The 14379-nt window shown below is 53.9% G+C and overlaps 1 protein-coding gene across 1 annotated transcript; it reads left to right on the top strand.

Moving 5' to 3' along the window:
- The first annotated feature begins 113 nt into the window (after window positions 1–113).
- On the top strand, window positions 114–5677 carry Irx1 (iroquois homeobox 1). Its single transcript, XM_046430365.1, has 4 exons — window positions 114–626; window positions 3540–4575; window positions 4859–4931; window positions 5220–5677. Exons 1-4 carry the CDS (start codon window positions 351–353, stop codon window positions 5275–5277), a joined length of 1443 nt encoding a protein of 480 aa, XP_046286321.1. The 5' UTR covers window positions 114–350; the 3' UTR covers window positions 5278–5677.
- Window positions 5678–14379: the final 8702 nt, after the last annotated feature.

Below are 14379 nucleotides of genomic sequence, written 5' to 3'. Positions count from 1 at the left end.
CGGGCGGGAGGCAGGGAGGGGGCGGGAGGGGAGACAGGGGCGGGGCCTGCGCTCAAGGGGATGCCAATCAAAGCATCAACTTCAAATTGTGTCTGAAAGCCCCGCCGCCGAGCCGAGGACAGCCGCCGCAGTCGGCGCGCGATCGCGGATCCGGGCGCAGCCGGGAGCCGGGCGCCGGAGAGCACCGGCCAAGGAGAAGCGACCGGCCCCCACTCTTGGGCCGGCCCGAGCGCGCCGGGGCTGCCGCCCGCTTCCCCCCGCGGCGTCCCCTCCAATCCCCCCGTTGGCCTCCGCCTCCCTCCCCCTCCCTTTAATACTTGCCCGCCGCCGCCGCCGCCAAGTCCGCGGACATGTCCTTCCCGCAGCTGGGCTACCCGCAGTACCTGAGCGCCGCGGGGCCCGGTGCCTACGGCAGTGAGCGTCCAGGGGTATTGGCGGCTGCCGCCGCGGCCGCGGCCGCCGCCTCGTCGGGCCGGCCCGGGGCGGCGGAGCTGGGAGCCGGAGCTGGCGCGGCCGCCGTCACCTCGGTGCTGGGCATGTACGCCGCGGCCGGACCTTACGCTGGCGCGCCCAACTACAGCGCCTTCCTGCCCTACGCCGCGGATCTCAGCCTCTTCTCGCAGATGGTGAGTGCACCGGCCTCCTGCGCGGCCTCCTGCGCGGCCTCCTGCGCGCCCTCCTAGTCTTCGCCTGCCTCTAACCTCGGACCTGGCGCCTTGGGCAAGGGGAACAAGGGTCCCCGGCGCGCGGGAGGGACAGAGGACGCCTAGACCCGACCCAGGCTAGGAGCGGGAAATGTTTTGCTGGCGGGTTATCAGCGGGCGGAGGCCGCGACCCCCAGGGACTTAGGAGGGCAGAGAGTCTGGGCCGGTAACGCCCGGCCATCTCGGCCCAAAGAGGCGGAAGGCCACAGCCAGGAAGGGTGTCGCGCGCGAGTAGAGGCCGCTGGAGCAGGCCAGGGGTGAGCGGCCCGGCGCTGGAGGTCGGGAGGAAACTCTACCCGCGCGGCCTGGGAGCCAGGACAGGCCCACGGGTTCCCGCAGCCTGGCCCAGTTTACCAGGACTCCCGTTGCTTGCCGAGGCCCTCGTTTGCGCGGTCTCCCAGCTTCTGAACTGGGTGGAGGAGACTTGCTTTTTCCCTGTTTGGCAGAGCCAAGGTCGTTGTCTGAGTTGGCCGGAGGGAACCCTGTAAAGCTAGAGTCCCTCAACATCACCCTAACAATAGACATCGGAGGAACGGCGAGGTCCTTTAATGGCGTGTGTGCAAATTGAAGGTTTAAAAACATAAAGTTGAAGTAAATGTTGGCGTCTGAAACGGTGTTAGCTTCTACTTTTGTAAGTTGCCAAAGTTTTCATTTCATTTGTATCAAAGCATTTAACTTCTCACGTTACATAATGAAGGCTTAAAGAAAATAGTGTCCCTGGGCTTAAAATAAATGGTGCCTTCTCAGTCTCCCGTCCCAGTGGGTGTCAGATGGGGGAGGGGGCTGCAAATTTAATTCTCTGCAGGGGCACTGGCCTGTCGGTCCCTCCAAGTGAGCGGTTTTCCTGCAAGGTTGGGGCTGTTTAAACTTCGGGCTGCTCATGAATCGCGAGGTAGGCGCAGAGTCGAGGAGGAGAGGAGGCAGCCCCTTCTGCGTGGCTGCGGGCTGTATAACACAATTTTCAGGCACCCCCGAATTATCCTCACTTCCGAAGAAGAGACCAGGACTAAATGCCCGCCAGCAGTGCAGGAGGAAAGCAGCACGCATGTTTTCTTGTAACTTTTCTTGTAGTTCGGAAAGAAAGCTTATTTCTCTGAAATGGGCCCCAGAGGCCTTTCAGATCGCCTACTATCCAGAGAAATCAGCCCCCATTTTGTTCCCGGGGATGCCTGGGAAGCGATGAGAGATTTACAAGGTGTCCTTTCAAAAAGAATTCCCAGCAGAGAGGAGGCCTAAATGTCGTCTTTACAATTACTACCAAAATACATTGAAAAACGCAAACTGCATTTTGCAAAGAGTAAGCAAAAACGAATCTGGCCACAGAAATCGTTTCTGTGTGGTCTCAGTCACCTAAGGAATTAGTCAAAGAAATGTGCTCTTTACAACTTTCTAAGAGGCTGGCGTTCCCCTTCACTAACATAGAAACTGGACGAAATTTCATGGAGGATGGTAATTTTTATCAAAATTTTGAATACAGATGTGAGCCATTTGGGAACTCTGCCTGTGTGCCTGTGGGGGAGGGGGCTTGTGGGGAGGGCCTTGTGCATTGTGGTTCAGTGGGAAAGGGCAAGCTAGTTTTTTGGGTTTTTTTTCCGGTTGATGTTGTTGTTTGTTTGTTTGTTTTACTAAGGGAATGATAAGTTTAAGTGCTTCCCCCAAAGTGTGTGCTTTACCTCCAGGTCTCCTGCCGATTTCTGGAAAGTAAGCCCAAAGTCAAACTCCATTCTAGGCCTGGGTTTCCAAGCCATTAGGATTGGGTATTTGGAAGTCAAAAGATAAAATTGTGAGCAAACGTCTGTCTGGGCAATTTATGGTAATAATGAGGCCTAATGAGGTTGTTAGAAAGATAAAGTGTTATTTACCAAAAAACCTGATGCGATAATTTGACTCGCTGTGTTTTACTACTGATGATAAAAAGAATATTGATTGCAAATAAATCACCGCCTCCGAATGCCTTGCAAACAGTTTGTGTTTGCTTGCTCCAGATCAAAGTCAAACTTAAGAGATAAAGTAACCGAGAAGAGGCCCAGGAAACTGAACCGGTTCCCCTCTTGCAGCCACTGGCTCCAGGCCCCAGCGTTAATATTTTACTGGATAAGCCCTCCTTTTGTATTTAAAAAAAAACAAAACAAAAACAAATGGTGTTTTGTTATTGTTGTGATGATGGCCAGGATTAAAATTTTAAATTACCTGTCACCACTGCAGACCTCTAAGTGTGAGGGGATCATTTATGCAGATTAATTTGGGAGGTGAAGGGAGTGTGCTTTCATTTTAAACTGCGGGTGAATTTAGACCTGAAGAAAACCCATGGTGGTTTATTTTAATTGATCCCTTCAGGGAGGAAAGTGGGGTTGCTGGGGCTTGAGTTCTGGGTCCTTTGCATTTGGAGGAACTGTTTCATGAGCCTAGTTAAAAGGTTTTCTTCTCTAGCTAGCATAAGATAAACTTGGAGATCAGGGTTTCACGAGTTGTTGGGGGACTGGGAGGGGGCCTAGGGAAATTCAAGGGAGCTGTGACTATCTAGCTGCATTCTTCTAGAAATGCACGGTTTCTAGAAGTTTTTCTAGAGTGACAAAACCGGATCTCTGTGATGGAAAGCACAGCTCCAGGACCTGAGAGCCCGCTCCTTCCCCGGGAGTGGATGGGGCCTTCTTGCGTGGGAGCATACCCGGCCCCGCAAAAGTCCAGTGGATCCGGGATCCTAGGAGGCCCTGGGGCTGACCAGAGTGGCTGCTCCGACTTTCCCGGCTTAGGGGACTCACCTCTCACTCCCTGTCTCTCTTTCTCTCTCCACCTCCTTCCTTTCTCTCTGCTTTCGCTCTGCCCTGGCTGTAGGGCTCGCAGTATGAACTCAAGGACAACCCTGGGGTGCACCCCGCCACCTTCGCAGCCCACACAGCACCAGCCTATTACCCCTACGGCCAGTTCCAATATGGGGACCCCGGGCGGCCCAAGAACGCCACGCGCGAGAGCACCAGCACGCTCAAGGCCTGGCTGAACGAGCACCGCAAGAACCCGTACCCCACCAAGGGCGAGAAGATCATGCTGGCCATCATCACCAAGATGACCCTCACGCAGGTCTCCACCTGGTTCGCCAACGCGCGCCGGCGCCTCAAGAAGGAGAACAAGGTTACGTGGGGTGCGCGCAGCAAGGACCAGGAGGACGGTACCCTCTTTGGTAGCGACACTGAGGGTGACCCCGAGAAAGCCGAGGACGATGAAGAGATAGACCTGGAGAGCATTGACATTGACAAGATTGACGAACATGACGGCGACCAGAGCAACGAGGACGAGGAGGACAAGGCAGAGGCGCCTCGAGCGCCCGCCGCTCCTGCTGCGCTTGCTCGGGATCAGGGCTCGCCGCTAGCAGCTGCCGACATGCTCAAGCCCCCAGACTCGCCCTTGGGTCTGGCCAAGGATGTCCCAGAACCTGGAAGCACTCGCCTTCTGAGCCCTGGCGCCGCGGCAGTCGGCCTGCAGGGCGCGCCGCACAGCAAGCCCAAGATCTGGTCGCTGGCTGAGACAGCCACCAGCCCCGACGGCGCGCCCAAGGCGTCTCCGCCGCCGCCCACGGGCCATCCGGGTGCCCACGGGCCTCCCACCGGTGCGCCGCTGCAACACCCCGCTTTTCTGCCTAGCCACGGACTGTACACCTGCCACATCGGCAAGTTCTCCAACTGGACCAATGGTGCGTTCCTAGCACAGGGCTCGCTGCTGAACATGCGTTCCTTCCTGGGCGTCGGAGCGCCCCACGCCGCGCCCCATGGGCCGCACCTGCCAGCACCACCACCGCCACAGCCACCCGTCACTGTTGCCACCGGGGCGCTCCACGTCGACAAGGCCTCGGCCCGTAGCAGCCCTGCGCTCCCAGGTACCTGCGCCTTGTCCACCCAAACGGAGGCTAGGAAAACACAGATCTGGGAGGGGTGGGGTAAGCTTAAGGCCGGGCGAGCTAGGCCACGGCCCTAGGGCTCTCGGAACCGGCTGTGTTGTACCCCTAGACCAGCTCCTGCTAGGGGGAGGGGAGGAAGTTTCCCCCGCCAACCTGCCGGAGCAGAGGGAAGGAATGCGTGGGGAGGGAGCCTCCTTCGCTGCCGCCCCGCCCCCTCCCGGGTCTCCCTACCCTAACCTTCTGCCTCTTCCCGTCCCCGCAGAGAGAGACCTCATTCCTAGGCCGGATTCGCCCGCACAACCGTTAAAATCGCCCTTCCAGCCGGTACGAGAAAAGTGAGTGCTGTTCGCTTTTGCCCAGGGACCGGGTGGAGCTGGGGGCTTGTCTAGGTCGGGGCAGAGCGGGCGGGTAGGCTGTGGGGGTCGTGCAGCCATTATTGTAGGTGCTATCCGCCAAGCCGGCACCGGACCAGCAGAGCCGATTAGAGTTTCTCAGGAGCCGGGAGCCGGCGCGGGCTGCAGCCCTCACACTGAGTTCTGCTGGTAGAAGTGGCGACTCGGTGTCGCAGCGTCCATCCACTGACATTACTCGTGTCTTCTTGTTTTGCTGTGTTTCCCATGCAGCTCGCTGGCCCCGCAGGAGGGAACGCCGCGGATCCTAGCAGCGCTCCCGTCTGCCTGATTAAGGATCTTCTTTTACTTTTGCGGGGGGAGGGGGGAGGAGTTGGGAGGGAGGAGATGAGGGAGGAATTAAGACAAATATTTCAGACTGGTGTAAAGGACAAATATGACAACGACGTCAACGACTCTCATCCATCGCTTTCCTGCAGAAAGGGGCTCGTCCACCCTGAGCTCGCGACCCGGTGGCCAGGCCTCTGCCTGCGGCTCCCATGGCTGTCACCACGCTCGGGTTGATTATCCGATTCGGTAAATGACCCCACCTGCTTGTGTCTTCTTTTTCTTTGTTTGTTTGTTTGTTTCTTTCTTTCTTTCTGTATATAGAGTGATTTCAGATTGTAAATAGCGCGTCAGCGAACTTGTCTAAATCATATATTTTTGTCTAATAAACTAAATGAAATGAAGCCCGATGCTCCTGTTGCAGTGTGTGGCTGTGCAAAGCCTGTGTGGGAGGGGTGCACCAGGATCCTGGAACCCTGGGCAGGGCTCAAAGGCCTGTGGCTGGCGGAGAGCGACTCCTGGGGGAGGGCCTGCAGAGAGTTTCCACTCTGCAAGCCGGTGTTTCAAACAGGCATTTGCTTGTGGTGGTGGTGGCTGAGTTTGTTAATTTTGTCACTAGAACAGTTTCTTGTTGGCAGGTCCATTCTTTTCAACGCTTATTCAAACATTTATCTGGGGCACATCTTTCTTGGGAAAAAAATGAGTACAATTTTACACAGTTTGTAAAGTGATTTTTAAGTAGGCAGAAATGGGGGTAAATTAAAAGAATTTCGAAACACCCGCTCCCCAAAGGAGAAATTTGGATTCAAAATCAGTTCGTAAGTAGTCTGAACAGTGCCTCTTGGTGTAGGGTTGTCTTCTGGGTGAAATACGAAAATAATCCAGTACGAAATACCTCTCCGAATTATTTTTAATTTTTAATTTTTTTAAAATTAATTATTTGGTTAAACGTAACTTGGAAATTTTGAAGATTCTTTTAAATTCTCCAGAGAGACGTGCTGGAAGCACTGCGGTTCCGGGGTTCTCTAGGAGAGCGAGTGAGCCAGATGTGGCTGTGGTAAAAGTCGAGGAAGAGGGGAGGGGTCTGGTCTCCAAGGACGCCCCTTGAACCTCCGTGCCACGGCCTGCGTCTTTTTTGCCCTGTAGCGCGCGCGCGCACCGAGTGAGCCAAGAACAAATAATCCGCCAGATGCCCGGGGCCCGGCAGGGGAGGAGGCAGCTGGGAGAGACGACAGGAAACAATGCACGAAGGAGCTGGCCAGGGACGCGCGCGAGTGGAAAAGTATCCTAAATGCGGCACTTAAGTCTGCAGGTCTGGCCCCCGTGCGTTCGCCCGAACGGTGGCTCTGGGAACCCTGCGCAGGGGCTCTTGGGACGCCCGCGACTTGAGTTTGCAAACACTGAGAAAGCAAATATTTCAAAACCCGCCAGCAAGGATGTGCACCTTGGAGAAACCCGCTTAGTGGGGAGAAGTGCAGGTCCCACCCCGTCCACCTATACCCTGAGCCTGTGCCTCCCTTTCCCGTGCCCCTTCGGGCCCCGCAGCTCCCAGGCTGCGCTTAGTGAAGGTTGCGGGCCAACTACGGCGGGAAAGTCGGACGGGATGTCTTTGCCCACGGTTCCTCCGCTGCTGAGGCTCCGGCAGCTCTCCCCATCCCGAGCAGACACCTCCTACGCGCGCCTGCGTTTTCCCCAGCGCTTCTCCTCACTTGCCGGTCCTTTCCGGCAGAGGATAGGGTTTGGGCCCCTAGGCGGGAAGAAAAGCCTCGGGGAGGAGACGAGAAAGCCGCTGCACGAGAAGTGGCCTGACTGTGGGGGTGCGCGTCAGTGAGCAGTGGGGAGGGGTGGGACGGCGCCCCAAGAAGAGCTGGGCCTCGCTCCCCAGTGGACCGCGCGGCCGGCGGGCTCGGGCTGTGGCCACCTTAGAGCAGTTTCTGAATGGACGTGCTCGAGGCGCCCTCTATGGTCGGAAAGCGGAATGGGGCTCTGACCTGTCAGATGATGTCGTTCTGGGGCGTGGCACCAATCTGGGGGTGCTGGGCGTTGGGGCTCCGTGAGCACTGGGTTTGCCGCCATAGTATTTGCTCTGTGTTTCTGGGGTCACTCATGTGTGTGTGTGTGTGTGTGTGTGTGTGTGTATTGGGGGTGCGGTGTTGGGGCTTGCTGGATAGTCACCTGGCCGTTCCAGAGAGTGGGAAATATGAAAATATGCTGTGTATTTTCATTATCCGCGTGGGGCTTGCTGAGTCAGAGGGCTTTTTTTTTGGTCCATCTTCTGCCCTGGGCTTCAAGGAGCCTCACAGTCCTCCAGAGGTCCTGGAACGTGCCTCTGACCCCACCCTGACTGCTGAGGTCTAATGTGTCCTCTGTCCTTGGAGAGACTGTGCTTCTAAAGAGCCTTACTAACCCCCTGACCTAAGCATTGGATGAGGAATGGAATTTTCAGCCACACAGGTTTACTTCTCAGGCATATAAACCACTGGAAGATCCCTTCTGGGTGACTCTGAAGTTAGCAGGCAGATCCAGGTGGACCTCTGGGCTGCCACCAGGCTCAGCATTTTTCTTTCCCCAAATCACATCATCAGATGGTCCATCCATCCATATGTCTGCTGAGGCACACCCAGTACTTCCATTCTTCTTCTTCTTTTTTTTTTTAATTTTTATTCTATGCAGACATTTGAAACCTTGCTGGTTGCTACAGAAGAGACTAGGACATCATGTGGCCACTGGAGGAGTTCAGGCCATGGGTTATAGTGGTCTAGAAGTTATGAAGGTTCTGTGGGTGTTTCTGAGAGTCAAGTTTCCCATGCAAAGAAATCAGACTGCTAGACTCAGAATTATTTTTCTCAAATGAAAAGCAAGAAATGAATTTTTAATCAAGCCCTGAACGGCATTTTTCTCTTTGGTGAGCAATTTGTTTACACCTTTATTCAGCACCGCATCTATACAGGTGTGTGGGGTGGGCTAGGAAGCACCCCAGGTGCCCAGTGTTCCATCCCCTGAAAAGTCTGGAGTGGACATAGAAATGCAGAGGTCACCTTTGCCTCTGCAGTGTCTACTGAGCAAAGGAGCTCCCTACCATGCGCCAACCCCACAAGGACAGGAGGGAATGGCAGCAGCTCAGTCACTGGCAGGGAGGAGACATATGCCCAAGGGCGAAAGGCAGAGTCTTGTCGAGGGGCCTGGTGTTCTAAATGTAGGTTCCTCTTCTGGGGAACAGGTTTCTTGTGACAGGACACCATGTCCAGAACAGAGAACTTTCTTTCGGGGGAGCACAACTGGAAGTGTGTTGTGGAGGGAGGTCAAGAATCCCGGGCAGCAGGGATGCTTCTCCAGCCCAGCCCAGACCTGCTCCGGAGACAGGCAGAGCACCAGCCCAGCCCTCTGAGCTCAGCTGGACACGAAGAGCCAGGGAGTGGGCCTGCCCCAAGGGCTGACCTGCCAGCAGTCTCAGGTCTCCCAGCTCCAGCACACTGCCCTTCCTTCTCTGAACAATGATATTCACCAGCACATTAATCTCACCTGAAAAATGGAGAATTCACACTTACATCTCAGTGACACTGATGAGTGCAGCACACGCCTTGGCCCCGAGGGATGCCACCTGATGAATCATGTCCTGTGACATTTCAATCCTCCTTGTAGATAGAACTCTTGCAAAGAGAAGAAGGGCGGGAGGAGAGGGGAGGGAGGTAGTTAGGAGACAGAGGACTGGGCAACTAGGGTACCGTGGTGTCTTTGGGCCAGCTTCCTCGGAGGACAGGAGGCTGCCCTGGCTGCTCAGCCCTGGTCAAACTGCCCAGACCTTGCCTGAGCTGAGATGCTCATTCAGTCCCCCACTGCCCTTCTTCCTTTCTTGAGGGTGCAAGCAGGCAGCTCATCTTACCTAGGAAGGTGGGATATGCCATAGGGCTTCCTGGTAGACACTGGGGGTTGTGGACATGATCGAGGAAGTTGGGAATCTGAAATGTGCTTCTGACAGCTCTGGACCTGGTTTGCCTGTACTACTGCAAGTGAAGAGTGGACAAGGAGGGGAGTAAGTCATGCCCAGAGGGTCACTTGCAGGGCTGGGGAGGGGGTCAGCAGGCATGGAGATCTGGGGCCCATGGGTACTTACAAGGCCAGACCAAACTCCAGCTATCTCTGATCACATCGTAGAACACAGCACTGTGAACTAAGTCAGCCAGGCTCTGGAACCTCCTGGGATGGAGGGGAAGCTTTGGAGTGTCCCACACTGAGACTGAGTATGCACTGGTGGCCAGCAACTATTGTGGCCGATGGAGACAAGAAAGTGGGTCCAGGTGTGGAGGGCTCTCGTGGGAAGCATTGGCCCTGGTGCAGAACCTGGGAAGGAAGAAGAGGCAGAGCGGAGCCACCTTCTGCAAGTGGAGACAGAGCCCACCCACCTCGAGGGGTCTGAACTCCATAGGTGGGTTTGGGCATAAGGAGGTAACTGGAGGGAGAAAGGCCCATCCCCAAGGAGCCCTGTGGCCCATGGCCACCTGAGAACTTTCTAGGCTAAGGCTGACCAGCCCAGTGCAGGCGTCCACTTAAAGCCCCATTCTGCTGGGGAAGGAGTGTGCAGGCCTCAAGAGCACTCTGCTGAGCTGGCTGCTCTAATTATGGCTCCAGAGCTGAAAGGCCTTCAAAGGTCATCCTCTGGGGGCTGCTGGCAGCCTTTGTGCCCCATGGACTGGTGGCTGGTCGCAGATCTCCTGCCCTAGCAGGATAAAAGTGTCTGAAGGGAGCCCACTCCAGAGGGACCATGTGCCTGACGAGGCTGGGTCCCTGGTCAGCATGGCACTCACTCAGCCACCTGCCTTTAGGGACCTACAGATATGTGTGTTTTTTGTTTTTGTTTTTGTTTTCCAATAAAAAGGCAAATTTTAGATCCAAGAAAATGTGTTAATGTACATTAGCGTTTGTCTTTATATCAAAACAGTCATAAAATATGGTTCTTTATTTTCAGTGGAGGACTCCCTGGAGCCCTGAAGTTCCCCAGGTGAAGCAGGTTCCAGGAGGCCCTAGTGTGGCCTCAATTCCTGGGGTGTCCTAAATGGAGAAGTGGAGAAGAGAGGTCACCTGAGACCTGGTGGGAGTGGGGTGCAAGCTGTGAGCCTGAGTGATATCTCCCTCCCATGTCCCCCCCAGCCCAGGAGCTCAGGGCCAGACTGCTTTGAAAGATCCCAGGATGTTGCTCTGCCAGTGACCACAGAATGGGCATCTCAGAATCCCATGTTCCTGCCACTCAGCACACCTGTGACTAGGTTACCTGCTGGGAAGGAAAGCTGGGCCTTCTGCAGGCAGCAAAAGGAGGCTGGGGCCTAGACTGTGTGTGGGTAGAGGCTGAGCAGGGCCCCTCTGCCTCTCCTTTGGGCCAGGGCCCCAGTGGCAGTGCTCTCTGTCATGCCTGCTGCCTGGCTTCTGAAGATACCCCCCACTGTCTCCGATGGTCCTGGGCTACTGTGTGGTTGGGCTGCACCATGGGCTGCAGCAGGAGCCCACAGACGCACAGTGCCACCACCCACAAGGGCTAGTTCTTGGTGGCAGAATGAAGGGCTTTTATTTTTGATTCCTGAATTTAATCTCTTAGTTAATTCCTAGTCGGCTGTGCTCTGTTTCTCCACTGTGTGTTTATGATCTGTGAGCCCAGCTCTTTAGCCAAGAGGGAGAAGGTCACGAGGCGTTGACACTGCAATAGCTAGTGACAATACATGGGAAACCCCTCCCCACATTGGCCGTTGGTTGGTCGCTTTCAGTCTTGGTGGCTCTCTGTCTCCTGTCTCCTCTGTTTGCTTGTTTGTTTGCTTGTTTGGGCTGTAGCTCTGCTTGTTATTGAAATTTAAACGTATGCTTAATTGCCAGTTCCTTGGATAGTTGCAGGAATGACTGGAAATATTAAATACATCTGTGAGATGGTGGGCAAGAGAAATTAAAAAGGTGCTCGCTGCACTGAATGCTAAAAAGATCTCACAATGAAGTGATTAACATTTTTATGAATAAAATTAATCACGCATTAACTCTGCAGCACAGTACATCTGAAAGCCAAATGTGGCCGGCAGCCCCTCTGCTCACACCCAAGAACTTGGAGGCTCCCTGGCCCACAGCAAGTGCTCAGCCACCAAGGACTTCAGAGTGTTTACCAGGGGTCAAGTCATAATGAATTTCTGAATTTCAGGGACCAAAAAAAAAAAAAGAAAACCAAATACCAGCAAGGGTGCTCACCCACACGGCCACAGGGATGACATTGTTCAGAAGCTGCCAGGTTCTGTTTTCTCTTTAACAAACTCTCAGTCAACACCAGCCCTTTCCACCCCCAGATATGTCCATGGACCCCGCACAGCTGGGTCAAGGAGGGCGTAGCAGGGTGATGCAGGGGAGCGAGGCCCGTATCCACGCCCAGCGTGGGCTGTGGCCCTTGCTGACCCTCGTCCTGGCTCTGAGGCAGGGCTGGTCAGATCGGAGCGCCAACCTTCCGCATTATTAAAATTTCCACTTTCCCAGATAATGAAGTGTGATTTTTCCTCTCGGCTCTCCTTCTGCTCGCTTTCTAATCTCTGGCCACTGCGGCTTGGGGACCACTGCGGCAGGCTGTACAAAGGGAGGCGGAGGCATCTGAAGTGTCACTCCTCAGCCGCAGCAAAGCACCCGCATTTCCATCTTGTTGTCGCTCTGGCCCGTGTGCAGCAGCAGGTGAAATCAAAGCGGCCCGTCTTCCTCAGCTCACCACATTATTTTTCACTGCTGTGGAGAATCTCTCCGAGCTCCGTGAACCAATAAAACAACGGTCCTGTTTGAGTTGATATATTAATATTTACCGAGGATTTGCAAGGTCGGGGCTAAATGTCAGCAGATTGCTGGGGCAGTCCTGTGGGGAATAATTAAACAAATCTCACAGCAGTTCAGCTTCCTAACATCTTTATTAATCTTTTTTTTTTCTACCCTCCTGAAATAGTACATTGAAATATTGCTTTTGCAACCTTAGAGAGGAGTCAGAGTAAGTTTAATAATAAAATACTGTGTTGGCGATGGTAGCTCCTGACAGTTTCTTGGACCCTTCCCTGGCAGATGTCAGAGAGCAGGGCAGGCTGTGATGTGTGAATTATAACCAAGCTGCTGAGATTCTCACCTGCCCCTCCATCAAATTTATCCTGACCAATTTGCCAAACACAATGATATTGTTGCTGTGATTTGATCCACTCGCTGACTGCCCGAGTGGTCCTCTCTGCTCAGCAAGGTGACTGCCGGCTGCTTGTTCCCGAGGCCACCTTCTTTAACATGATTACAGTGTGCACTTTAGTACAAGTTCGACAATTCTCTTTAATAAGCTCCATAATTAGTGTTGGGATGCCTCATTACAAGCCATAGCCTGTAGCAGTCTTAGGCCAAACAGCCTTCTGCAATCTGATTTATTTTTTATCAGGCAGCAGGAGCTGACTGGAGTTTTTGTTTATATAATGGGGACCAGCATTAGGCCCCTAGTGTAAAAATACCACCAGGAAATTAATTGCTTCTGTGTGGATTCACCACAGATGTGTTCTGTTGATCAGAATGGTGTATTTTTGACTTTGCTCTCCTGTAGCGAGTTGTGAAAGAATGAAATGAAAGCCAGCGACGCGAGCTTTGGGCACTGTGTCGATCTGTTCTGACGTAATTGGAAGGATAAGGCTGAAGGAGGTTACGAGTCAGGTTCCGGTTCTCCAGAGATGGCTGCGTCCTTGCCCCTCCTGCAGTTCTTATTTATCTGCTTGTACATGCTCGGTGTGCGTTTATATACCACCTCTGAGTGGAGTCTCCTCATGCAGTGCCCAGGACTGGAACTTCAGTGGGTTTCTGGCTGGAAATTCACTTAAGATCACCCAAGCAGGGCCGCTGATCCTCACCCCCGTGCCCACACCATGGTCCCTGAGAGCTTCAGCGGAAAAGGGCCTGTTTACTGGCCACCCCAGAGACACGTCAGGAGGACACTGGGTGGCAGGCTTTGTGGATGGCCCTGTGGCCTGTGTGTGTTTCGAGTGTTATTATGCCATGTGGACCTGGCCGTAGCCCTCTGCATTGCTCCCTGGGCAGCGTGTAAGCAGATGTCAAAGGCTCCCTTCCTTCTCTTTGCTCTTCCTGAGATCACCTGACCCACCCCTAAACTCTGATCAGGTTGTTAATTCCTCCAATTCAGGACATTTCCAGGATGCTTTTTGTATCTTAGCATAGTATGTATCAGAGTGTCCATGTTTTATTCTGGGCACTGAATTGTCCCCTGCTGTAGAATCTGTGTGGACAGATCAGCATCCTTGTGATGCCCCTTTGTTTGCATATCCTGAAGGAGACTCAGGGGCTCTTCTCTAGCAATCCTTTCTTTTGAGGTGCTGTGGCCAGCACTCTGGTGTCCTTGCTCAGCACCATGTTGGGAGGGGCTTGTGAATTTAACCCTAGACAACTCAGCAGACAGCACTTTGTTCTTGAAAGAAAAAAAAAAAAAAAACTAATGATAAATGTAGCAATAATGATAGTGAAACATATGGAATCGTGGGGGAAAGGAAGTGTGTGTAGAATACAAAGAACGTATTGCTATGACTCAGATGCTTCTAAAGAAGCATGAGTTATTTTTGAATCCCTGCCAAGAATAATTAGACTCTAGAACTTACCAATTAGGATTTGCAGAGACCTACTGATGGGGTGATTCCAGGGTCCCTCCTGGAATTCTTTAGCTCACCATACTGAGATGTTCTCAGTGCCAGTAAATGCAAGCTGTTGAGTCAGGAAGGGTGCCCAGAGGGGAGGGGTGGGGCACCTTGGTTGGCAGCAGTGAGAAGAGTGAAGGTGAGCCTTGTTGGGCACCACCTCCTGCATTCAAATAGAGGGTCCTTGGCTGTGGGAGGTGGCCTGATGCTGTGGGTTCGCGAGAGTTGCTCAGGTTGGCCTGAGGGCTGAGGGAGGAGGCCCAGAGCTGGGCTCACCCTCTGGGTCATGCAACCTCTCTGCTCTCTTCCCCACACACGTCTCACCCCTGCACCAGCTGAGAAGGGGCAGAAACTCCCCTAGACACACGTGTTTACATGTGTGTTGCCTGCAGCCCCTTCCCCAATTCCTGTTTGCTCAGGGGTGGACTGGG

The sequence above is a fragment of the Marmota monax genome, unplaced genomic scaffold (assembly GCF_021218885.2).
Source record: "Marmota monax isolate L192 unplaced genomic scaffold, Marmota_monax_Labrador192_F-V1.1 WCK01_AAM20220418_F8-fsc00082, whole genome shotgun sequence".
NCBI lineage: Eukaryota > Metazoa > Chordata > Mammalia > Rodentia > Sciuridae > Marmota > Marmota monax.
The sequence above is the reverse complement of the archived record's forward strand: the minus strand, read 5'-3'. Positions and strand labels throughout refer to the sequence as shown.

Excerpts from the sequence above, each read along its gene's own strand:
- Irx1 (XM_046430365.1), top strand. The coding sequence starts at position 351 with ATGTCCTTCCCGCAGCTGGGCTACCCGCAGTACCTGAGCGCCGCGGGG. Across the intron at positions 627-3,539 it reads TCAGCCTCTTCTCGCAGATG|GGCTCGCAGTATGAACTCAA; the intron begins GTGAGTGCACCG and ends CCCTGGCTGTAG. Across the intron at positions 4,932-5,219 it reads TTCCAGCCGGTACGAGAAAA|CTCGCTGGCCCCGCAGGAGG; the intron begins GTGAGTGCTGTT and ends TTTCCCATGCAG.